General features: G+C 50.7%; 2 protein-coding genes across 3 annotated transcripts; one reads left to right on the top strand and one right to left on the bottom strand.

Annotated features, from left to right (window-relative positions):
• Positions 1–716: 716 nt before the first annotated feature.
• Positions 717–24,391, bottom strand: LOC115651484 (zinc finger protein 345-like). Its single transcript, XM_030562578.1, has 4 exons — positions 24,123–24,391; positions 21,667–21,786; positions 19,949–21,024; positions 717–4,764 (listed from the first exon to the last, which is right to left on the bottom strand). The coding sequence occupies exons 2-4, from the start codon at positions 21,743–21,745 to the stop codon at positions 3,775–3,777; spliced, it is 2,145 nt and encodes a 714-aa protein (XP_030418438.1). The 5' UTR covers positions 21,746–21,786; positions 24,123–24,391; the 3' UTR covers positions 717–3,774.
• LOC115651423 (zinc finger protein 135-like) lies at positions 10,077–16,723 on the top strand. 2 transcript variants are annotated; one of them, XM_030562447.1, is made up of 3 exons: positions 10,077–10,170; positions 10,947–11,064; positions 13,339–16,723. In XM_030562447.1, the coding sequence occupies exons 2-3, from the start codon at positions 10,986–10,988 to the stop codon at positions 14,706–14,708; spliced, it is 1,449 nt and encodes a 482-aa protein (XP_030418307.1). In that variant the 5' UTR covers positions 10,077–10,170; positions 10,947–10,985; the 3' UTR covers positions 14,709–16,723. The 2 variants fall into 2 exon arrangements, with proteins under 2 accessions (XP_030418307.1, XP_030418308.1); XM_030562448.1 differs by lacking the exon at positions 10,077–10,170 and having other exon boundaries at positions 10,191–11,269.
• Positions 24,392–24,834: the final 443 nt, after the last annotated feature.

The following is a 24,834-nucleotide window of genomic DNA, read 5'->3' on the forward strand; positions in this document are numbered from 1 at the left end:
CAGCAGTTCTGCAGAAAAGGACCTGGGTTATAGTGGATGAAAAGCTGGATATGAGTCGACAGTGTGCCGTTGTTGCCAAGAAGGCTAATGGCTTTTTAGGCTGTATAAGTAAGGGCAGTGCCAGAAGATTGAGGGGCATGATTATTCCCCTCTATTTGACATTGGCGAGGCCTCATTTGGAGTACTGTATCCAGTTTTGGGCCCCACACTACAAGAAGGATATAGAAAAATTGGAAAGAGTCCTGCGGAGGGCAACAAAAATGATTAGGAGGCTGGAGCACATGACTTATGAGGAGAGGCTGAGGGAACTGGGATTGTTTAGTCTGCAGAAGAGAAGAATGAGGGGGGATTTGATAGCTGCTTTCAACTACCTGAAAGGGGGTTCCAAAGAGAATTGATCTAGACTGTTCTCAGTGGTACCTGATGACAGAACAAGGAGGAATGGTCTCAAGTTGCAGTGGGGGAGGTTTAGTTTGAATATTAGGAAACACTATTTCACTAGGAGGGTGGTGAAGCACTGGAATGGGTTACCTAGGGAGGTGGTGGAATCTCTTTCCTTAGAGGTTTTTAAGGTCAGGCTTGACAAAGCCTTGGCTGGGATGATTTAGTTGGGGATTGGTCCTGCTTTGAGCAGGGGGTTGGACTAGATACCTTCTGAGGTCCCTTCCAACCCTGATATTCTAGCGAAGTGGGTATTCACCCACGAAAGCTCATGCTCCAAAACGTCTGTTAGTCTATAAGGTGCCACAGGATTCTTTGCTGCTTTTAGGATTCTATGATTCACTGGAAAATACACTAATAGATTTTTTTTAAGTAGCTATTTTTACAGATTCTGAGTGGGTACTAAGAGCCCACTGTAGTGGACCGGGTGTCCCAGTGGCAGAAAAGTGAAATGAGATTAGCAGATAACAAGCCTGTTGCACGTGCTAAGAAAGTGTGTTACCTTTGGAATTTAGCACAGCAGAGAGAACAGCCAGTACAAATGGGAAAGGTAAGGGGCTCATAAGAAAGAGACTGCGGAGGCTCAGTGGAATAACACTGCAGATGAGGCTAAGGAAGGAACTAACGAGGGGACATTGTGGCATCTGCAATTCCAGGTAGCTCCAATCGCAGTAGTAGAAGGGGATAAAACAGACCAAATAGGTCTAATATCCCTGCAGAAAAAAAGATCCAGTGATAAAAAGGCTTGTAGCTAAACGGGAATATCAAGGGTGGAAAATTTGGCTGCATAATACAGGATGAATTTTAGCTACCAAAATGGGGAAAATGTTGCCAGTGTGGGTTGTCCCAACTGAAATAAGATCTGAAATGATAACCCTCGTCCATAATAATGGACATCTAGACAAGGAGAAAACTCTCAGCAGGCTGCAAGCTGCAGCTGGTGGCCAAATACGAGAACCGATATAGAGCAGTATGTAAATAATTGCTTGCCTTGTGCTGCCAATAATGCAGCTGGTATAATGGACTGGTAGAGGGACCCCCCTGAGTGATCAAAGGATAGAGGGTCCCTGGGCCAGAATACAAATTGATTATATTGGTCCATTACCTAAAACTGCAGAAGGAAACCAATATTGTCTGCTAATAATTCAGTGTGAGACAAAAGGAAAAGTGACAAAAGGAAAAGTGAAGTGAAAAATGGTGTTTCTCTCCTGTCACTTGCCCTTGGGGGTGTCACAGCCAGATGGAGCTTTGGGACGAGCACTGAAGATGAATCCTGCATCCAAATAGGACTGCCGAGGAGCCATAGGAATCAAAGAATTCCCAGAATGAGGAAAGGGCAAGAGGACCCTGCCCTGCTCCCTGCAGCACGATGCCCACCACAGAGCCCCTCCTTCCTGCTCTCTGCAGCACAGCACCCCCTACTGAGCCCCCACCCCACTCCTGACAGCACAGTGCCCCCTACTGAGCACCCATCCCACTCTCTGCAGTGCCCCCTAACACCACACTGAGTTACTGCACTGAGCACCACTCTCATTGCCCTCCAGGCTGTGTACTGTGTGGGCCCCTGAAAGGAGGCCAGGCTCAAGGATCGGGCAACCATGCTGGGGTGGCTGCATCTGCCTTCTTCCCTGATTCCTGCCATTGCATGTGCTCCTGGACCCTGCCCACGGGCCAAGCTAGGGTCAGCATGGCATGCAGGGTCCCATAGCAACAGTCACACCAACAGCAGGGTGCCCTTCCCAAGCTCCATCTACAACACAAGCTTGTATTTGAAGACAACAATAAGCCCCACCTTTTCAGGCATTGAAGATGTGGGTTATTGTTCGTAGATGGGAATTCATTGGACTTTAACCTAACTTTGTGTGTTTGTACCACTGTGCTTTAGTTAATAAAACATGCAATTTGGGATTTCATTTCATGTCAATATTCCTTCACCCTGGGCACTTTACAAAGCTGAGAAGTTGATGACGATGACTCAAACCATGCCATTTCTATGGAAAAGCTGGTATATTTGAGTTTTTCCTTCAATTTATCTGCAAGTTCCAGGAAAAAAAACAACCCTCACAAAACAAATTTTAAAAGTACAAATATTGGGAATGCAACATTTCCATCACAGCCAGTCATCTCAATACCATCTCCATGGCTCAGAACATAGAGGTTAACCAGTGTGTTATCCACAACACAAATATGGGACGTGTGACTCTAACTCACAGCTTCCTTCGCATCCCAGTGGAGTTATGGCCAAGTTACTCCAGCTGGGGATCTGGGCCATTGACTCCAGTGAAGCTACAGCCAATTGACACCAGCTGGGGATCTGGCCCCATTGAACTATACCTGATTTATGCCCGCTGGAAATCTGGTTTAGCAGACTGTACCCCTCGTATTGTTTGATAGACTTGTTACTAGTGACCCGAACTCAATGACTGAATAGTTTAAATGTTTTGATTCCAGCCTTTCAACCTTCCACTGGATGAAAAGTTTTTGCTCTCCCAATGCAATTCTGCCTGGGGAAGCTCCCAGCCAGCGGATCATTTTCTGCCTTTGTCTGTGAGATTAAAGACCCCTCAGAAATCGAGAGAGAGAAATCTAGTTGAGGAGTGAATTCTAAGTGGATTATGAGACAATACAGCACAAGAATGTCTTTTTGACATTCACGGTGCACGTCCGACTGGGTTCAACCACAGGTTGTGTTGGCTGGGCCATGTATAACTTTCATTGAAAAGAGTCGGTTGGAACTCTTCTGATGGCATACGTCTCCTTCAGAAAATGCCATTTCATTGAAACTGCCATTTCATTGAGTGGAAATGCATCAATTTCATTTAGGAAAAAAACTGGAACAAAATGCTTTGACCTTTAGCAGAACATTTTGATTTCCCATTTCCAAATGACGTTTCCTTTCAATTTTTTAAACTGCATATTACATAATATTTTTAAATGGTATATTATGTTATATAATAAAAAATGAAAAAGTCTAACCCAGAACAAATTGTTTTGGTCAACACTAGATGTTCCTTCCCCCCTCCCCCATGGATTTTGTTTTAGGGAAGTTTTAAATTGGTTTCTTCTGTTCTAGAATGGATGTTCCCCCCCCTCCAAAAAAATCAAAGAATTCCCCATGAAATGGAAAACCATCCAGATCCAGCTATGAGTCCACCGTATCTCTGCTTTAGCCCAAGCAGGAGAGGCAGGTGCATGTCCAACTGTGTTTAACCCTCTGGTGCCCTCTGATGGCCGGGCAACATATTGTGGTTTGTAATTCCCATCATGTCTCTGAGTTAACACAAACATTGGAGGCTTCTGATGTTAGACCCATAGTCCCCACGGCGAGCACCGTTATGTGGGTGTGGTGGAGGGCTGCAAGGCTGTGTGGGTCCTTTGGTGCTGCAGATAGCCCGAGCTCTGCCGGAAGCTCTTGCCGCATTGGTGGCAGCAGTAGGGTTTTTCACCAGTGTGGATGCGCTGGTGGGTGAGCAGGTTGGAGTTCTGGCTAAAGGCCTTGCCACACTGTGGGCACTTGTACGGGCGCTCACCGGTGTGGGTGGTCTGGTGCTGGATATAGGTGGAGCTCTGGCTGAAACCCTTGCCGCATTGGTGGCAGCGGTAGGGTCGCTCCCCAGTGTGAGTGCGCTGGTGGGTAACCAGATGGGCACTGCGCCCAAAGGCACGCCCGCAGTCCGGGCACTTGTAGGGCCTCTCACCGGTGTGTGAGGCCTGGTGAGTGATGAGGTTGGAGCTCTGACTGAAGGCCTTGCCGCACTGGTGGCAGTGGTAGGATCTCTCACCTGTGTGGGCCCGGCGGTGCTGGGCCAGGGCCGAGCTCTGCCCAAAGCATTTCCCGCACTCACTGCACTGGTATGGTTTCTCACCAGTGTGGATGCGGAGGTGCTGGGCCAGTGTGGAGCCCTGTGTGAAGCTGCGCCCGCACTCGGGGCACTGGTATGGCTTCTCCGCCAAGTGCACGCCTTGGTGCTTGAGCAGGGATGAGCGCTCCACGAAGACTCGTCCGCACTGGGGGCACTCGTGGCGCTTGACCCCTGCATGCACCCGCTGGTGGGTCAGCAGGTTGGCATTCTGGCTGAAACCGCGGCCGCACTGTGGGCAGCGGTAGGGCTTCTCGCCCGTGTGGGTGCGCCGGTGCGTGGTCAGGTTGGAACTCTGGGCGAAGCGCTTGCCGCAGTCAGGGCACTGGTAGGGGCGTTCCCCACGGTGAATGCGCTGGTGCTGGCACAGGGCTGAGCTCCAGCTGAAGCGCTTGCCGCAGTCAGGGCACTGGTAGGGACGGTCCCCGGTGTGGGTGATCTGGTGCTGCAGCAGGTGGGAGCTCTGCCCAAAGGTCTTGTCGCACTCGCTGCACCGGAATGGCTTCTCGGCTGGCTGTGGGGCAGAGGTGAGATCTCCAAGCACATCCAGCTGAGGGGCAGGAGAAGGAGCCCCAAACTCCTCTTCTTTGTTGCACCGTATGGGCTTCTTGTCCTGCTGGGGGTGAGCAGTGGAATCTCTGAGTACCTCGTCCCCACAGCCAGTGGAGTCTGCCAGGTTCTCCCAGAGGGGGAATGGGCACAGGGAGCTGTGGGCAGAGGGGGCAGAATGAAACGTCCTGACAGTGTTGGCACCTTCCTTGCTCAGCGTCCTGTCAACAGCTGGAATGAAGAGACAATCCACATCAGAGTCAATGCCTGAGTCAGTCTGTTGTTGTAACATCTACTGCAGGGGCACCTATGAGTGGGGATGGTGCAGGGCTCATGGCACTGGACCAGGAGTCAGGAGATCTGGGTTCAGTTTCCTGCTCTGAAATGGACTTCCTGAGTGATGCTGGGTGAACCTCTCTGGGCCTCAGTTCCCCACCTTTAGTTTGATCCTTCCCAGCCTCACAGGGGCTGTGTGTGGCTAAACTCATAAATGACTGTGAAGTGCTCAGACCCAGCACCGGTGGGGCCAGATAAATAATATGGATAGATATATGTGCCCAGCTGGGCCGGGCACTGCAAAGACAGAGTGATGGAGAGTAAGACCCTGTCACACTGGGTGGTGCACAGGCACCCGAGAAGTGAGATTGGGATGCTGGGCACTGCGCGGGCACAGAGTGACTGAGTTCAGTGGGGTGGGTGAGGCACTGGAACCAAGATCAGTGTGCCAGTAGCTGCACACACAGTGACCGAGATCAGGGACCTGTCACACCAGGCACTGCACCGATACACAGTGACTGAGATCAGGGACCCGTCACACCAGGCACTGCACAGACACACAGTGACCAAGATCAGGGACCCGTCACACCAGGCACTGCACAGACACACAGTGACCGAGATCAGGGCCCATCATGCCAGTAGCTGCACAGACACATGGTGACTGAGATCAGGGTCCCGTCACGCTAGACGCAGCACAGACACTCAACTGAGCTCAGGGCCCTGTCACGCCAGGCGCTGCACAGACACACAGCGACTGAGATCAGGGATCCGTCGTGCCAGGTGATGCACAGACACACACTGACTCACATCAAGGACCTGTCGTGTCAGGTGCTGCACAAACACACACTGACTGAGATCAGGGCCCTGTCGTGCCGGGTGCTGCACCAACACACAGTGACTGAGATCAGGGATCTGTCATGCCAGGCTCTGCACAGACACACAGTGACTGACAGCAGGGACCCATCATGCTGGGCAATGCACAGATATGCAGTAAGGGCAGGGGATGGAGAAGTGATTTGTTACCCGTTTCAAGGGGCTCCTCTTTAATGTCACAAAGAAGCTCAAGTTGGTGTCCTGTTTCCTGGAGAGTCTGGGGCTTCTCTTTGGGGATACAGAGCAGCTCACAGTGGGGTCCCGCTGGTTCACCCTTGCCCTCCTCCTCCTGGGATACGCACTCAGGATGGAGCTGCGGCTGGTCCAGCTGGGAACCAGGAGATTCCCATAATGCCCCAGGGGATGCCATCTTCTCCGAGGTCCCTCATTCAACCTTCACTGGCACGCACCGCGACCTGGCGAAGAGCCGAACAGGTCACCAGGGCCTGGGACCCACCGAGGAGAGCGGGCTCTGAGAGGGGAGACTGCAGGGAATGGGGGAGGAGAGCACAGACCAGCAGGAGGCGCTGTGGGAGCTTGGGGGGAAGAGAGGCCAGTAGCCTTGGCTAGAGCCAGGCTGGGTCTGTCGGAGCTTGCCCCAGGCACGGCTCTGCCAGTGCTCCCCAGTCCCCCTCCCCCACTGCCCTAGCCCTGTTCCCAGCTCATCCCGGCCCGGGGCTGGCTGGGGCGGGGGGGGTCTCTCCAGCCCGATCCCCTCCGCCCTGCAGCGGCTTCTCCCCGGCAGCGAGTTCCTGCCTCCGCCGCTGTTTCTGTCCCTCCCTCCCTGTGCTGCCCGCGGCCGCCTCTCGCTGCAGCCCGGAACCCCCCACTCACCGCCCGGCGATCCCCCCAGACCCCGCTGCTCCCACCCGGGCCAGACCGGGCTCCGGACCCGGGCGCTGTCAGGAAGGTCCCTCCGCTATCCTGTCCCCGGCCCAGCTGCCTGCTCTGTTAAGCGGCACACTCAGGAGTCACTGGGTTAACCCTTCCCACCCCAGCCACTAAATATATTGTGAGAAATGGGTCAGATCCCCTCACTGGTGTAAATTGGCCCCATTTCCACTGGAGTCAGTGGGGGCTAGGGGTGACCAGAGAGCAAGTGTGAAAAACTGGGACTGGAGGGTGCAGGGCAATAGGCACCTATATAGGAAAAAGGCTCTGAATTTTGGAACTGTCGCTATAAAATTGGGACATCTGGTCATCGTAATGGGGGCAGATCCCCAGCTGGTGTAAATCAGCAACACTCCATTGTGGGGACACTGATTTACACCTAGGGTGACCAGACAACAAGTGTGAAAAATTGGGAGGGGGGTGGGGGAGTAATAGGGGCCTGTATAAGAAAAAGCCCCAAATATCAGGACTGTCCCTATAAAATTGGGACATCCGGTCACCCTATTTACACCAGAAAAGGATCTTACCCTGGGACATCTTTGACATCTCTGTTAGGCAAAAGCGCCCCAGATTATCTTGCCACCCTTCAGGCCTTTTCTCTGTCCTAGCCTTTCGGCCTATTGGCTGTCTTTCCGCTATTTCGCTGGCCAGGTCTCACACTGCTGGCAGCTTCCACATGTGGACTGGAAGTTTCTCCCTCAACACCTGAGAGACTAGATTCCCTCTTAAGCTCCTGGTGTATTCTGTGGGCATCCTTCCCCGCTGTTGCAGTAGTTTATAACAGCTTGGATTTAGAGTAATAGTGTTCAAGGCCAGAAGGGGCCATTGTGCCCATCTGGGTCAGGCTCCTGCCTAACCCAGGCCAGAGAATCTCCCCCAGGATTCCTGCCTCTGGCCCAGTAACTCCTGGCTGAGCTAGAGCAGAGCTTTGAGAGAGAGACACCCCATCTCCACGGACAGACTCTCAGTGATGGACAACCCACCTCCTCCCTAGGGGAACTCTCCCAATAGTTCATTCCCCTTCCAGATAAACACTGGCCCCTAATTCCCAGCCTCAATTTGTCTCCCTCCTGCTCCCAGCCAGTAGATCGTGCTCTGCCTAGATTGGAGGATAAGGAGCCCTCTGCTCTCAGCTATCCTCTCCCCATGTCAATGCTTACACTCCACGGCAGTCACGTCACCTCTTAACCTTCTCTCAAATAAACTAAACCCATTTAACTCCTTTGGTAGCTCACTATTGGCAGGCTTGGCAGAATTTAGTTTTTAAAATAATGTTGATAGATCACATCAGTTTGGTTTGAAGCAATTTTTTTTCAATATTTATTTATTCAATTTTTCACAGTTGTGGGAAATTAGAAGGGTTCCAACAAGGGTGTGTGTGTGGGGGAGATGTCAGACAATAATTATTTAATGATGGTAGGCTCTGAGATTTAAAAATTTAAAGCTTTATATTTACTAAAACACTAATGATCAATGTCACATGTCAAAATAGACAATGTATGTAGCCTTAAATCACACTCTAGTTTCCAAGCAGCATGTTTCTTGCCTTACCTATCTGTACATTTTTATTATTACAATGGAAATTGTTTTTCATCTGTGGATGGTGAAACTGACATATATCGACATTTACCAATAAAAATATAGTCTTAACTATAGAGCAGGTTTTCCAGACCTCAATTAGCTCCTGTAGCTCTTCTATGTATGGTGGGAGAGCTTTGCTTTGCCAGCAAAGGCCCAAATGCTACTCTCACTTCCCTGTGATTTTCCCCAATAGACTTTTGTGAGAACAGTGTTGTGACACCAATAGACAAGGTGCCAGCTCATGCCAAGGCCTCTAGGCCTCACTGAATACTGACAAATGCATAGCTGGAAACCACCTCTGTGTTAGCATTGTTAAAATATATATTAGCATCATAGAAATATGTTCTGTGTTTGGACTTTTTAAAACGCTTGTGAGTTGCTGCAGGCATTGAGCTCAATTATAATATCTCTATCCTCTATTATAAGGTACTATTGAAGGGTTTGCTCTGTAACTAGTAAAGTGTTTGCTATGAAACTGGAAACCTCACAGTCAGGAGACAAGCATTACCAAGTGTGTGATACTCGTTTACCACGAGAGGTGTCACCTCCTGCCCAACAGAAGAAGGCCCACAGACACCAGACAAACCATTGTGGAGTGGGACATCAAGTGGACACAAGATTTTGTTGATTGTTTTCCCCGCAAAGAGGGGATGGGCTTGTCCCAGCAGGGTTTGAACCCCTTCAAGAAGGAATTGTCAGCATTCTGCTGCTAGGAATTTGGAGAGGGCAATATTACTGAGGTTAAGGAATCTGCTTAGCTCCAGAGCAGGTACAGTGCTCTTACATTACAACAGCTTGTATTACTTTTTGGGACCTAAGACTGTAACTCGTCTGTGTGTAAGTTACCTGCTTGAACTTTGTGAATAACTCTCTTGTTTCCTTTTTTCAGTTAATAAACCTTTAGTTAATTACAGGATTGGCCACAAGTGGTGTCTTTGGGGGAAGATTGAAGGTACAATTGACCTGGGGTAAGTGACTGGTCCTTTGGGACTGCGAGTAACTTGAATATTAGTCTGTATCCACAAAAACAACGAGGAGTCCGGTGGCACCTTAAAGACTAACATGTATTTGTGGGTTTTTTACCCACAAAAGCTTATGCCCAAATACATCTGTTAGTCTTCAAGGTGCCACCGGATTCCTCGTTTTTTCTGAATACCGTTGTGATTTTTGGTGTCAGGGACCATCTCTCACAAAAGCAGGTTTGCCCGGACGGCAAGCTAGACAGAGTGCCCACGGCAACTGCCAGTGACTCCAGTTAAAGGAGTTGTTATAGCCCTTGAGGAGTTCACATTTGGGGCTTGGTTGGTGAAATCTATATTATAGAACACACAACCCTTTGGGGCTGTGCCCTGGCTTGCAGCACTCTGCCCTGAGGCTGGCACCCACCTTGATGACTTGCTCCAAGCAGCTTGACACCCTGTGTGATCTGTGCCACCCAGCCAGCCTCTCACTCCTGCAGGCAGCCAGAGGCCCGGGAGGGAGAGAAATCCGCTCCCTTGACGTCTGGGGAGGGATGGGTTAAACCCACCGAGTTCCTCACCCCGGATCAGAGCAGGAGAAGCCGGCCCGGGATGGGGACGTAATAACTAGAGGGACCTTCCTGTGCCAGCCCCACCGACAGTGGGGTCCCTGGCCCGGCTCACGGCCTGCGTGTGCGCAGGGCGAGTCCCCGGCTGCAGCCCCGGGCCCGGGCAGGGCGGTGAGGGGGGCGCGGGGGAGACGCGGCTCCGGGGCGGGAGGGAAACAGCCGCAGAGGCAGGAAATCGCTGTGGGGACGGAGCGGCCGCAGGGCCGGGGGATCTGAGCAGCCCTGTGCCTGGGACCAGAGAGATCCCCCCTCCCAGCCAGCTGGTCCTATAGGAGCTATAACCGCCCCCCCCCCGCCCCTTGTCTCTCTGCTTATCCCCTTGGCAGCGCGCAGGGTCCCCGCTAGAGACGTCTCCGTTCCAGCCGCTGCTGCGCTTGGAGCTCGGGGCATGTCTACACGACAGGCGCACAGGGAGGTCGCTGTGCTGGTAACTCCAGAGCACAGGCGCTTCCTACCGCAGTGCCAGGGATGTGCTTTATGTACCTCTCTCAGAGGCAGTAGCTAGGCCCAGGGAAGACTTCTCCCCTTGACCTGGCCACATCTGTATTGGGCCTAACTACACCAGGCTGCCCCTGAAAATGTTTACGGCCCTGAGCGAGGCAGCTAGGCCCATCTAATTTTTAGACGTAGACGAGGCCCCCCGCTTGGAGGCTGGTAGCTCTGGCCCCAAAGATCGCTGGTTTGATCCCCATTGCCTGTCACATTAGCACTTCTTCCTCCCAGATGTTTTGTCTTCAGGACCCCCATGCTGTGCCCATGGGTCTCCTGGCCCTTTTTCCCATGTTCCACAATCATATGTCCCTCCAGGCAAGAAGTTCAAACTCACAGAGTGTCCTTTGTAACAGCTGTTCAACCTAGCCCTAGTCTCCCCTCTTTTCTGTCCTCAGGGCTGGATTTCCACGCCCTAGACCAGTCGTGAGTCCCAGATGGAGCCAGAGGTAGAGCTGTGCATGCTGGATCCCCAGTGCTCCAGTGACAGCCGCGTCCCTACGGGCACTTCTGCAGGTGAGAGACACTTCCTAACTAACCCTGGCTCCCCAAGACGCCCTGAGCCCATCCAGTCCTGCCTCATCTCGTCCAGTTCGGCACTGGAACCAACAGCTGCCACGTCAAAGCGACAGGGGTCAGTTGTGACTCCAGCTGGATATGTAATCTGAGACATACAGGATGGATTTGTTTTTTCAGACACACTTCTGTTTATAAATGGCAGGTAAAGTGTTAATCGACGAGGCCCAGATGTTCAAAGTGTGGAACAGGCATGTGTGGCGGGCGGTTATAAGCACTAGGAGGTGTGTAGATGGTTTTGTTCGGTGTTTGTATAGTGCTATAGGACAATGAGGTCTTGGTCCACCACTTGGGCTCCTAAATGCTACAGTAATACAAATAAATCGCACTAATAGTAATAATAATTATACACCATGGTTTTAAGTACCTTATTGAGCTGCTGGACACTCTATCCATTCAGTCACCATTCTTCAAGACATCTAGGAATCCTTTATAAATGGAGCCTTATTATAAAGTGGAACCAATTTTTTCTGCGTTGTGAATTCTCAGATTTGTCGAACAAAATGTTTCTCAAATTTCTCCAGTTAAATAGACACACGTCATTCAGCCAGGAGTTACTGAGTGGAGGAAGGACTTGCTGGGGAGATTCTCTGGCCTAGGTTAGGCAGGAGAACATAAGAATGGCCATACTGGGTCAGACCAATGGTCTATGTTGCCCAGTGTCCTGTCTTCCGACAGTGGCGGGTGCCAGATGCTTCAGATGGAATGAACAGAACAGGGCAACTTATTGAGTGATCCATCCCCTGTCGTCCAGTCCCCAGCTTCTGTCAGTCAGAGGTTTTGAGGCATCCAGAGCATGGGGTTGCATCTCTAATTATCTTGGCTAATAGCCATTGGAGGGCGGACTGGGTGGTTATGATGGGCCCTGCTGGGCTTAAACTAATTCTTGGTTGGCAGATCATTCTAACAGTGATTGCTATAGAAGTGTACACAACTCACAAACTGGGCTATATTGGCAAGTTAAAGGGGGTTCCAAAGAGGATGGATATAGACTGTTCTCAGTGGTAGCAGATGACAGAACAAGGAGTAATGGTCTCAAGTTGCAGTGGGGGAGGTTTCGGTTGGATATTAGGAAACGCTATTTCACTAGGAGGGTGGTGAAGCACTGGAATGGGTTACCTAGGGAGGTGGTGGAATCTCCTTCCCTAGAGGTTTTTAAGGTCAGGCTTGACAAAGGCCTGGCTGGGATGATTTAGTTGGGGATTGGTCCTGCTTTGAGCAAGGGGTTGGACTAGATGACCTCCTGAGGTCCCTTCCACCCTGATATTCTTTGATTCTAACCCTGTCAGTCTATCTCCATCCACATTAATCTCTCTGCCCATCTACCCCATGTGTACTTCTCTCTTGGAGAATCCACCCCATTCCTAGGGGGACAGTTCCAATGGTTAATCCCCCTCCCTGGTAAACACTGGCTGTGGCCAAAAGGGCTAGTGTAGTCCTTGGATGCATAAACAGGGAATCTTTAATAGAAGCAGAGAGGTTATTTTATCTCTGTATTTTGTCATTGGCCCAACCGCTCTTAGATTCTCCATCCCTGACAGTTTTAAAATCAAGTTGAGATGTTCTTCTAAAAGCTCTGCCCGAGGAATGATTTGGGGGCAGGTCTCTGGCCTGTGTTACATAGGAGGTCAGACTAGATGATCACACTGGTCTCTCGTGGCCTTGGAATCTATGAAGTAATACAGCCAAGGATCTTGATACTGGGTGAAGTTCTCTGGCCTGGGTTACACAGGAGACTGGACTGGATGAGCACAATAGGCTCTTCTGGCCTTGACATCCACAGGTGAAGTCCTGGCCCCATTGTAGTCCATGGAATTGTGGATTCCAAGGTCAGAAGGGACCACTGTGATTATCTAGTCTGTTCTGCTTTATCACACAGGCCAGAGAACTTCCCTGAGTTAATTCCTATTTGAACTAGGTCAGATCTCTTAGAAAAACCTCCACACTTGCTTTAAAACTTGTCATGGAGAATCCGCCACAACCCTTGGTAGGTTGTCCCTATGGTTGATTACTCTCACTGTTAATAAAGCATGCCTCATAAGCCCTATGGGAGCTGTACTCTGGCCTCCTGCACATCCTGGATTTCAGCCCATGATACTTCAGCCTGCGTGTCATGCTGGGACTCTGGCTCCCAGCCAGCTCCGTCTCTAGAGGGTGGGTTGGGAGGCTGTTTTGCAGCCCAGTGAGTGGTGATCTCTTTCCATGTTGTTCCAGCTGGCGACGAGGCACAGAGCGGGGACAAGGAGGGGAGTCCTGGCCCGGAGGACGGGGTGCTGTCAGGCGGGTCTGAGTGGGAGTTGTCCCCCAGCCACGACCGGGAGTGGCCACCGATGACGCTCCCCACTGCTAACTCAAGGAAACCCTACAACTGTGCTGACTGCGGCAAAGCCTTCACCTGGCCCTCGCACCTGGTGCAGCACCGGCGCATGCACACGGGTGAGCGCCCTTACCGCTGTGCCGACTGCGGCAAAGGCTTCGCCGACAGCTCATCCCTGGTTAAGCACGGCCGGACCCACACGGGAGAGCGCCCCTACACCTGCCCCCAGTGTGGCAAAGGCTTTGTGGACAGCTCGTCGCTCACCAAACATGCCCGCACCCACACAGGCGAGCGTCCCTACTGTTGCCCCAGCTGTGGGCGCGGCTTCGCCGACAGCTCCCGCCTGGCCCAGCACCGACGCACCCATGCTGGGGAGCGACCTTACTGCTGCCCCGACTGTGGGAGGGCATTTGGCCGTCGGGCACACCTGATCGAGCACCGGTACACCCACACTGGGGAGAAACCCCACCGCTGCCACCAGTGTGGCAAAGGGTTCAGCCAGAGCTCCAACCTGACGCAGCACCAGAAGACCCACCTGGCAGAGAAGCCTTTCATTTGTCCACAATGTGGGAAGGGGTTCTGTTTGCGCTCCCAGTTGGCCAAGCACCAGCGGCTGCACAGTCCTGACAACCCCCACCGCTGTCCCCAGTGCCACAAGGGCTTTGTCGACCGCTCACCGCTCCTCAAGCACCTGAGGATCCACACCGGGGAGCGGCCCTTCCGGTGCACTGAGTGTGGGAAGACTTTCAGCATGAGTTCACACCTCACACAGCATCAGCGAGTCCACACTGGCGAGAAACCCCACCACTGCCACCAGTGCGGCAAGGCATTTGCCCAGAGCTCCAACCTGACGCAGCACCTGCGCACCCATACTGGGGAGCGCCCATACAAGTGCCCCAAATGTGGCCGGGCCTTCAGTGATAGCTCCAGCTTCTTGAGGCACCAGCGGCTGCACAGTGGGGAGCGGCCCTACCGCTGCCACCAATGTGGCAAGGGCTTTGCTGATGGCAAGGTGCTGCGCAAGCATCAACTGACTCATAGCAGTGAGCGGCCCTTCGCCTGTGGGCAGTGTGGCCGCGCCTTTGCCCAGAGCTCCAACCTGGTGCAACACCAGGCCATCCACACTGGGGAGCGGCCCCACCGCTGCCACCAATGCGGCAAAGGGTTCTGCTTTCCCTCGCAACTGGCACAGCACCAGAAGCTCCATGCCACTATTATTGTGGTGGACGATGGTGATAACGAACTCCCCTCTCCATCTGTCAACTAAGCCCCTCCATTCCCCAGCTGCCCTGGGTGGGGATTGAACCTGGGACTCCTCTGTTGCTTGAATTACCAGGCAAAGAGGGTGATACAGACTTGTAATCCTTTATCCAGCCACTAGAGGGGGACAGGGAGCAGGTTTAGTGCTAGAGCTGATCAAAGGACAGAAAGAAAAAGTTTCACTAAGTCAATCTGGTTCTGGAACAAGACACTTTTTTTCTTTTAATTGAAATTCTTGGTGATATTTCCCCCCCAAAAGTCATGTGACTATAGGAAAATCTCAGCTTTTAAAAAAAAAGTCATTTTCTGATCCTCATGGTTGGGGAGAAAAGCTGAGAAAATTACTCCAAATGGCTCAGAATCCTGACTAAACAGACCTTTACATTTATGATTTTCAACATCTCATGATGTTTTTAAGCCATGACTATTCTGGAGCTTGGCTCGTGATTTTTGAATGCTTAGAGTGGCCATGCTGCTGGGGTTAAATTTTGGAGATATTTGTGAACCCACTCCAATCTCAATGGAGTTGGTGGAATTTGTTCATGTGTCTCGCAGTTGTCAAGGGTTTAGGAATCCACCAGAGGCTGAATTTATAGCCAGGATTCTAAGGCTCAGGTGTAATTCATTGGCTTAATACCTGTGGCCATGTCTCCCTCTAGTGCACAACCCTGGCTATTGCAACATCCCACTGCTCACTCACAGCTGGGGGGAGTTACCCCTTTAGCTCAGGGTGGCATGGGATCATGCATGGGGTTGGGATTGGGGCTAACGGACGAGAGCTGGTCAGGAAATGATTTGCTTGTCCCCATGAAATTTTTTTAATGAAAACATGGTTGGGAAAAATGTGTTTCCTTGAAATTTTTCATCTAAACTTTTGTGGAAAATGTTCAGGGTTTTTGTCAGCAAACCTAAAGCTGAGAAAATTTGGGTTCCCAAAATCCAAACACTTTCCAGGTATTTTTCAATGAACTCCACCAATTTTTCCATGCAATGGAAATTTCTAGGGGAAAGAAAAATGTTTTGTCAACAACAACAAAGACTTGGGGGGCGGGGGTCGACATTTCCCACCTAAAAGCCTTTGGACGTCCAGCATTTGATCAGCTTTGGAAGAGTCATGTGCCCACATTTCTTCAGCTCTGTAATAATCAACTTTGGGGGCTGAGACCGCATGGGTTGGTTATACAAGAATAAACAACACATCACAATGGAATTGGCTTCTTGCTTTTCAAGCCTTTTTGGAAGTGTCACACTATTTCTCCTATTTGATTGAAACCTCCCTGGTTTTATATATGTAATATGAAAATTAACATTTTCCTCCATTCTTTTCCCAAAACTTTTATGTGTTTATTTTTTTAGAAAACCAACACTTAAAAATAGAATTTAGGGAAGATTAGAAATAACAACCTACATTTTTTGTTGTATTTATTAAAACACACACAAAAAAAACAAGGAAAGGGGTTTTTTTCACCAGGCAAAAAAACTTTGTTAACTACAGGATTCTAACAACAGTATCACAAGTTAAGGGATAGCCATTAATAACCTTAATTCTGCCCTTCAGGACATGTTTTGTTAAAGACTGGGCTACTGTTTTTAGGACTCCACCACTTGGATTTGGATGTTAGGAGTTAGACTTCCCAGATGGGATTTTTCAAAGGAGTTGAAGAGAATTTGGTTTCTAAATTCAATGGAATTAAATTAATTAGAGTGAATTGACATTTTGTAAGCAAAACATATTCCTGGCAAAAAATTGAGTTTTTCTCATGAAAACGTTATTTTCAACAAAAAAATTTGATTAGTGATTACAAAATACACATTTCTGTTTAATTTCAAATCGGATTTTTTTGCTTTGCTCTTCTCTCCTCAAACACACTTTCTGTCTCACTTCTACTTTCACCCATCATTTGCAGTGAGGAAACAAGGAGGGGAGAGAAAATAACCCAAAAATCTCCAAAGTGAAAACTTTGTTTCTTAAATCCAGACCAAATTGTGATTTGAAAGTAAAATGTTTTTACACTTCTTTCTTTCTCAAAAAAATAAAATTTTTCATGGTGAAAACTTTCATTCTTTTAACCAGTTCTCGATCAGATTTCCTGAGGGGATTTCAAGATCTTTTGTATGCTGGAAATCTGCCCCGATTCAAGACATCAGCTGCACTAATAGAAGTAGTGATTTCCATATTCCTCCCTAGGGGTTTACATTGGGATAGATACATGAAGAGCAGCTGGAAGCAGCACAAATCCCAATTTAGACAATGTTTGGGTTAATTTCTTCTTTCCTCAATCCTCCATATTTATTAGGCGCCACTTTAGAGACACCTATGAACCTCTGCTCAGATGCATCCAGGACCTGGCTGCTTCTTGTTGAAGCGCTGATAGAAGCCGTAATTGCTATGATCCTTTCAGGATTGGACCTCTGTGGCCTAAAAGGTGACCCAGTTTGGGACATCTTTAAAAGGGCCTGATTCTGAATAAAGTGTTGAGCACTCTTCCCCCCCAAATCAGGCCCCCTTTAAGGTATTGAGCTGGGGCGCACACAGCCTCAAAATCTCTAGTCACTTCTGAAAATCTTGGCAGAAGGGATTAAGTCCAAACTCCCAAATATCTGGGGTATTCGTTCGCTTTTAGCTATAGGATTCTAACAACGCTGTCAGAAATGGAGGGATGTGCGCTCAAAACCTTAACTCGGCCCTGGAGGATGAATTTTGCTTTTAACTCAAAGACTCTTAACAATGATGCAGCAAATTACAGGATATTTGTGATTAACCTTATCTATGCCCGTTTTAGGTTATATTTATCTGTGGGTTTAGCAACAACTGCTAGCATCTGACGTAGGGTTGCCAATCTTCCCGGATTGTCCTGGAGTCTCCAGGAATTAAAGATTCATCTTTAATGAAAGATTATGTCATGTGATGATACCTCCAGGAATACGTTCAACCAAAATTGGCAACCTTAATCTCATGAGGAGGTGGGACTTGGTTGTTACCATGCTGCATTTGGAGACCTTAATGTGTTCTACTGGCCAAACCCTCTTCCAAACTTCTTTTTCTTTGTAACATTTTTCAGTCCCTCCTTCATTTGCACCTTGCCATAAATCCTCTCTGCTTCAGTTACTTGGGGGTTTCTTTATTTTCTCTTTATTCCAGTGATAAGACTTGCGATTTCAATAAGCAGTTCCCTGCATTTTAGTCCTGGTTCTGGGTTGAGTTTTTATTGTTTTATTTTGTTTGTTTATTTGGTGGGTTTTGTTATTGTTTAACAATTTTAACTGAGACATCTTTTCTCCAAACTGCTGCTTGGTCATTTGATTTCCCAAAAGAACAAAACAGGTGTCAACAGTCTGATTCACAATCCCTTCAGTGCTCAACTCAGCAGGTTTCATTCCCAGGCCAGTGTCCTTGCCGTAGACTACGCTGTCAAAGCGACTGAATGTGGCGGTGGTGAGAACTCTTGGGGTCAATTCCCAGTCTAAGGATGGGAGTAAGCGGTACAGGAATGTCTATGCAGTTGTGGTCCATACAGTGAGCTGTCAGATGCTGTGAATTCTCAGGCCCCTCCAGCTCAGGTTCCCCAGACATCATAACTGGTCTCCTGGGTCTGACCTGTTAGCATCTTGTTCCCTCCCCCAGCAGCATCTTGGCATTCATCCAGACTGGATCAGCTGCTCCCTTCCAACCTCAGCACAAACAGATCCTTCCCACATTGGAATGGGGCTCAGACCCAGATCTCGCCCACAGCTGTTCAGAGTGAATGAGCCAAAGCTATGTGCCAGCCAGACCCCACCAGCACCCCAGAGACCCCCAGAGCTAGCTCTCCTCTCCACCTATAACACTGCCTTCCTGCTATGCTGACACTGTCTCCCTGAAAGAGCAACCCCCCACAAATGCTCCCTGTCACAGCTCCCATTTCAGGAGCAGACCCCATCTCCATCGATCCAATTATTCCCAGCTCTGGGAAGGAAATGGGGGTCTAGTGAGTTAGTGGGAGGATTGGCAAGGGGGAGTCAGGACTCCTGGTTTCTATCCCCAGCTCTGCGGAGGGAGTGGGGTCTAGAGTTGGGGGAAGATAGGGTGGTCACTCATACCTCCCCTGAGTACTGGATATTCCAGTACTTCCAGGAATGGGGTGCGCCCTCCCTGCCAGCATGATCTGGGGGGAAATTCCTTCCTGACCACAAATTTGGTGAGCAGTTATACCTCGATCTTCAGTTGGGTTCTGTTCTCTCTGAGCTTTGTGACTCTTTCGTTACAGAAGATCGAAATGCAGGGGCTCCGGCCCAGGGGGCTCTGGGATTGAGGGCTTTGGTAAGAGCGCAGGGTCCTTCCAGATTTCAGAGCTAACCCTTGAGAAAGTCAAGGTCTGCTGAGTCTGCAGGCAGTGCCGCCAGCCACAGTGACTCCAGTGGGGGGAGTGCAGTTTAGAAGAGTGTGAAATAAAGTGTGACTAGGATGAGCATGGCTCAGCAGGTAGCTCTGGGGCTCAAGTGTGTCGGCAGACCCCACGTTTAACCTGGTAAGAACGAAAACACAACGAGCTGTGGGCTCTTGTTTTTAATATAAACAACCCTGCTGTATAGTCAGCCTCAAGTGGCATTGGGGGGTGTGTGTCTGTGTGCGCGTGCATGAGTGCATCCGTCCCCTGGGCAAACTGCAACACCGAGGGCAAGTCCAGCCTGCCTGATACTGGTCCATACAGCAAAGAAGGGCCGCTCTCTAGAGTGGGATTGCCCCTGGGGCACCTCTGAGTTTGTCGCCATGGCGCAGTCCTGTGAGAAGCAGACTGGACCCAGGGGCCAACACTGGCCCTGTCTTCCTTGGGGTGATGAAAGGAGAGAGCTCTGCCCCAGCAGGCCTGGCCTCAATTGGTGGTCGTGGTGGGAGAAGCATTTAGGAGACAGCGCTTCCTACTGGACGGAGAGTTCAGCACCACGGCAGGGAAGAGAGGGCGGGTGCGGCAAGATGCAGGAGCCACCTTCCCTGGTGAGCTCTGATCTGAGCCATCTGATCTTGCTCCATGGGGTGCTGCTTGGCTCAGGGCTGCAGAGAATCCAGCCACCAGCTCCTGCCTTGTGCTTACACTTGCCATGGCCCCAACCCCAACCAACCTCCCATGGCCTTCGGCTCCACCTAGGCCTATGCCCCCAGTGACCCTAGCTTTGTCCCGCCCGTCCCAGCAAGGGAGTATCTCCACTCTCAGTGACCACCAGCCCCTGGTGGTGAGTCCTCTGGTGCCTGGCCAGGTTGGAGCTGACCCGGAAAGTGCGGCCACAGTCCTGACATTGGTAGGGCCGCTCCCCGGTGTGGATTCTCTGGTGCCGGATGAAGTTGGAGCTGCCGGCGAAGGCGCGGCCACACTCCAAGCAGCGGTAGGGGCGCTCCCCAGTGTGGGTGCGGCAGTGCTCAGTGAAGGCAGTGCTCTGCCCAAATCTCTTGCCACAGTCGGGGCAGTGGTGAGGCTTCTCACCGGCATGGCTCCGGCGGTGCCGGGCCAGGGAGGAGACGCTGGCGAAGACCGCCCCACACTCAGCACACTTGTAGGGTCGCTCCCCTGTGTGGCTCCGCACGTGCTTGACTAACGCAGCCCGGAGCCGGAAGCACTGGCCACACTCGGGGCAGCCGTGAGGTCGCTCGCCACGGTGGATTAGCTGGTGCCGGCTGAGGTGGGTGGCGCGGGTGAAGCCCTGGCTGCATTGGTGGCAGCGGTAGGGGCGTTCCCCAGTGTGGGTGCGCTGGTGCTCCACCAGTAGGGAGCTGCGGTCAAAGCTGCGCTCGCACTGGGCACAGGAGAACGGCCGCTCCCCCGAGTGGCTGCGCCGGTGAATGGTCAGGAGTGAGGGGCTGGCAAAGCCTTTCCCACACTGGTGGCAGTAGTGGGATCTCTCCCCTACGGCATGTGTTCTTCGGTGCCTGGCCAGCCCCGCGCTCCCTGTGAAGCTCTCCCCACACTCGGGGCAGCACAAGGGCCCCTCGCCCACTGCATGGAGGTTCTGGTGCCGGCAGAGGTTGGAGCTCTGAGTGAAGCATTTCCCACACTGGGTGCAGCAGAAGGGACGCTCCCCTGTGTGGACCCGCTGGTGCTTTGTGAGGTTCGACCTGCGGCTGAAGCCCTTCCCGCACATGGGGCAGGCGATAGGGCCTGGGGTGCCACCCACTGACCCGTCGCTCATGCCACTCTTCACGCAAATGGAACCCAGAGGTCCGGGATTCTGCTGCCCTTCCATCCAGCCATCGCCCCCCTTGGGTCTACAGGACACATTCCCTTTGCATCTGGCTGCTTCCCTTTCATGCTGCAAAGTCTTTTCTTTGCTTCTACGTGGGATCTCGGCACCTGGAAGATGAGCCAGATGAGAGTCATTGCTGCACTGATGCGCAGAAGAGATGCCGGTGGCATATCAGGAGTGGCCTGTAATAATCTATGGCCACTCTAGATGTTTGTCTGCCTAACGTACGGAGGGTTACTGCAGTATCTATCAGGTCAGTCCCATATCCTGGCAGTCGGGACCCATGACTGGACAATAGCCCAGGTCAGAGCTCTTGAGTTGCACACCCAGGACTAGCTACCTCTGGCCTCCCACCTCTGGTGGGCCAGACCCACCTTCCTAGGGCTGAGATCCAGATCCTCAAAAGTACTTCAAACTCCTAACTTCCACTGAAATCAATGGGAACCTTTGACAATCTGTGCCTGAATCACCCCCACCCCCATGAAGTGGGGAGGAGACAGTCAAAAGACCAAGGGGGAGCAGGGGGTTAAAGAGACACACACTTCCTGAGAGACTGGTTTTGGCATGATGGTTAAGGGGGAAAAACTGTCTCCCTGGATCTCCAGAGCTAGAGTTGTCTCAAGGAGGCTAAGCCTGCCTAGCGTGGAAGATGAGGGAGTTAGCTACCCTCTCCTCTTTATTCACTTGCTGGAGTGCCAGGAGTGAAATCAAAGGGTGGCCCCTCACAGACAGTCTCTGAGTACCCTCACCTTCGTGGGTGCCTCTTGGCATCTCCTGTTCCTTGGAACACTGGGGATCTGGGACTTGCAGCTCTTCCCATCGCTTCATGTGGGACACGAGGTCAGGTTTGGGAACGGGGACGCCTGCCCCTGGAACAGCAAAGAAGAGGCATCGGAGAGTAATCACAGCACTGAGAATTTCTTATTGTCACTAGCAACAGTAGCACCTAGTAATCCCAGCAGAGATCAGGGTCCCGTTGTGCCAGGGACCACACGAGCACCCAACAACCGAGTCTGGGGCTCTGTTGCCTGGGATGCTGCATGGGCACGCAGTGGAAGACACTCCCTGCCCTGAACACCTTACTGCTGTCTACTCTAAATAGACAAAGTGCAGGAGTATGAACTGAGGCCCAAAGAGGAAAGGTGATTTGTCCAAGGTCTATAGCAGAACCATGAATCAAACCCAGGAGTTGGGAGTCCTTGCCCAGCACTCAGCCAGTGTCTGTGTCACAAGTTCCGTCCATTAAAAGTTGGGCTGTCAATTAATTGCAGTTAACGCAAGCAATTAACAGGAAACAAATTAACTAGATTAAAAAATAGTCCTGATTAATCACAGGTTTAATCGCACTGTTAAACAATAATAGAATGCCAGTTTAAATGTATTATAAATATTTCTGGATGTTTTTCTACATTTTCAAATATATTGATTTCCGTTACACCATAGAATACAAAATGTACAGTGCTCATTTGATATTAGTATTTTTGATTACAAATATTTGCACTGTAAAAAAGACAAACAGAAGAAATGGTATTTTTCAGTTCACCTCATACAAGTACTGTAGCACGATCTCTTTATTGTGAAAGTGCAACTTACAAATGTAGAATTATTATTATTACTTTAGAACCTACAGGTCGAAGTATGAAGAGGCATCCTAATGTTTAGCATATTTGGCACATAAATACCTTGCAGCGCCAGCTACAGCAGTACATGTGAATGTCTGTTCTCACTTTCAGGCGACATTGTCATTAAGAAGCGGGCAGCATTATGTCCTGTCAATGTAAACAAACTTGTTTGTCTGAGCGATTGGCTGAACAAGAAAAGGACTGAGTGGATTTGTAGGCTCTGAAGTTTTACTTTGTTTTGTTTTTGCAGGTAGTTTACATAAAAAAAATAATTCTACATTTGCAAATTGAACTTTCGCAATAAAGAGGTTGCCCCACAGTAGTATCAGGTGAACTGAAAAATGAAGTGAGCACTATGTGCACGCTACACTTGTATTCTGTGTTGTAATTGAAATCAGCATGTTTGAAAATGTAGAAAAACATCCAAAACTATTTATAATAAATTTAAATTGATATTCTATTATTGTTTAACACTGCAATTAAGACTGTGATTAATCGGGACTATTTTTTTAATCTCGTGATTAATTGTAATTTTTTTTTAATAATTTGACAATTCCGGATAAAAGATATTACCTCACTCACGTTGTCTCTCTGCTATCCTAGGACCAACACAGCTACATTGCATATCACAAGAGACAATGTCCTCCTAAATTGGCATTACTTGGGCACAGGGTGCCTGGGGCATTGCTAATGGGTAGGGCATCTGATTTTAGGTTTTAGTTGATAAACACCCACAAAACACCCCAATACAAAGAAAAGGAATCAGACATTGGAAGGGTTATAAGGGCTTGTCTAGACGGAACAGTAATGTGCACTACAGGAGTATGATTTCTCAAATCAACAAATATGTTGAGCATTAATTGGTCCACATGGATCCTGCTGGTGTGCACTAGAAGCTCCCTAGTGTGCTCTAACATAGTACTGTTTGAAACAGTGCTAAGTAAAAGTACACAAGGGTCCATAGCAAATAGATTACTCATTACAATATATACAAAGAGAAAGCCCTGAAACCCCCTCCCCCATTTTTTGGATATCTACACAGAACTCAAAAATTGTTAAAAATAACACCAGAAAAACTGATGTCAGTGAATCCCAAAAGCAGAAACCCCACTAACAGGTCACTGAGGGCCCTCAGTGCCAGCCCAGCCGCTGTTCCCACCACGTGGGCATCTAGAGGAGTTGGGCGAGTCCCAGCTCCAGCCCCCACACCACAAACTCACCCTTGGTAGACTGCGTGGCCAGGGAACAGGAGAGGGAGTCATTGCTCCACCAGACACCAGCCCCCCTCCTTCATGCCTTCTCCACAGCTGGGCTGCCCCTACGCTTCCTCCTCCCCACAGCCTAAGTCAGCCCACACCCGGGATCATCGCTGACACAGCCACTCCCCCAGGCAGGGCAGGGCCTGTCCTCGACTGCAGGACAAACTCCGGGGCTGCCCGGGTGTGTGTGGCGGGGGGTGTCTCCAGTCCCAGCCGCGGTTGAGCTCCGATCCCACCCGGCCCCGCGGCCGCTTCCTCCAGGCAGCGATTTCCTGCCTCTGCTGCTGTTTCCCTCCCTCCCGTGGCCGCCTCGCCCCCACTCACCGCCCAGCCGGGGCGATCCCCGGGGCTGCAGACTGGGACTCGCCCTGCGCACACACTGGAGGGAGGGGAGCTGGGCTCGGGACCCAGGTGTCCGGGGCTGGTACAGGAAGGTCCCTCCGCTATCCCGTCCCCCTCCCTGCTTCAGGCTCCACTCCAGGAGCTTGGTGTCTTTAACCCATTCATGGGAACGGGGATGTAAACCAGAAGGGAGACTCCTGGTGGGAGGATTTGAACCAGGGGCAGCGAGCGCAGAGGCGGCAGCGTGGTACAGAGTCCATAGGTTACGGCTGCCACAGCTGAGAATAAAACGCAGCTTTCCCCCCCCCCCCCCCCGCTCTAATTAACTAGACTCCACTCCCGCCACCCAAGAGAACCCAGGAGTCCTGAGTTCCATTCCCTTCCCAACCCACTAGACCTCATTTCCTCCCAGAGCCAGGAATAGCCTGGTCAGCTGAGTCAGGGTCTACCCTGACATGGGGGGGCAGGGTTCTGACGGGAAGTGCAGTGTGTGTGTGTGGTGGGGGGGACATTGTGTCTCCTAGGAGATCAAGCAGTGTCAGCACAACAGGAAGGCACAGGGTTACAGACAGGCGGGGAGCCAGCTCTGGGGGAAGGGGAATGGATCTGGCTGGCACATAGCTGCGGCACATTTACTCTGGTGGATGTGGGTGAGATATGGGTCTGAGCCCTACTCCAATGGAGGAAGGGCCTG

The sequence above is a fragment of the Gopherus evgoodei genome, chromosome 4, assembly GCF_007399415.2.
Source record: "Gopherus evgoodei ecotype Sinaloan lineage chromosome 4, rGopEvg1_v1.p, whole genome shotgun sequence".
In the NCBI taxonomy this organism is placed as follows: domain Eukaryota; kingdom Metazoa; phylum Chordata; order Testudines; family Testudinidae; genus Gopherus; species Gopherus evgoodei.

What these genes read in the sequence shown, in the direction of transcription:
- LOC115651423 (XM_030562447.1), top strand. Translation starts at nt 10,986, where the DNA reads ATGGAGCCAGAGGTAGAGCTGTGCATGCTGGATCCCCAGTGCTCCAGT. An exon ending in CCCTACGGGCACTTCTGCAG is followed by an intron (nt 11,065 to 13,338) that starts GTGAGAGACACT and finishes ATGTTGTTCCAG; the next exon opens with CTGGCGACGAGGCACAGAGC.
- LOC115651484 (XM_030562578.1), bottom strand. Translation starts at nt 21,745, where the DNA reads ATGAAGCGATGGGAAGAGCTGCAAGTCCCAGATCCCCAGTGTTCCAAG. An exon ending in GCCAAGAGGCACCCACGAAG is followed by an intron (nt 21,025 to 21,666) that starts GTGAGGGTACTC and finishes CTCATCTTCCAG; the next exon opens with GTGCCGAGATCCCACGTAGA. An exon ending in ACTGTGGCCGCACTTTCCGG is followed by an intron (nt 4,765 to 19,948) that starts GTCAGCTCCAAC and finishes ACCTTTGGGCAG; the next exon opens with AGCTCCCACCTGCTGCAGCA.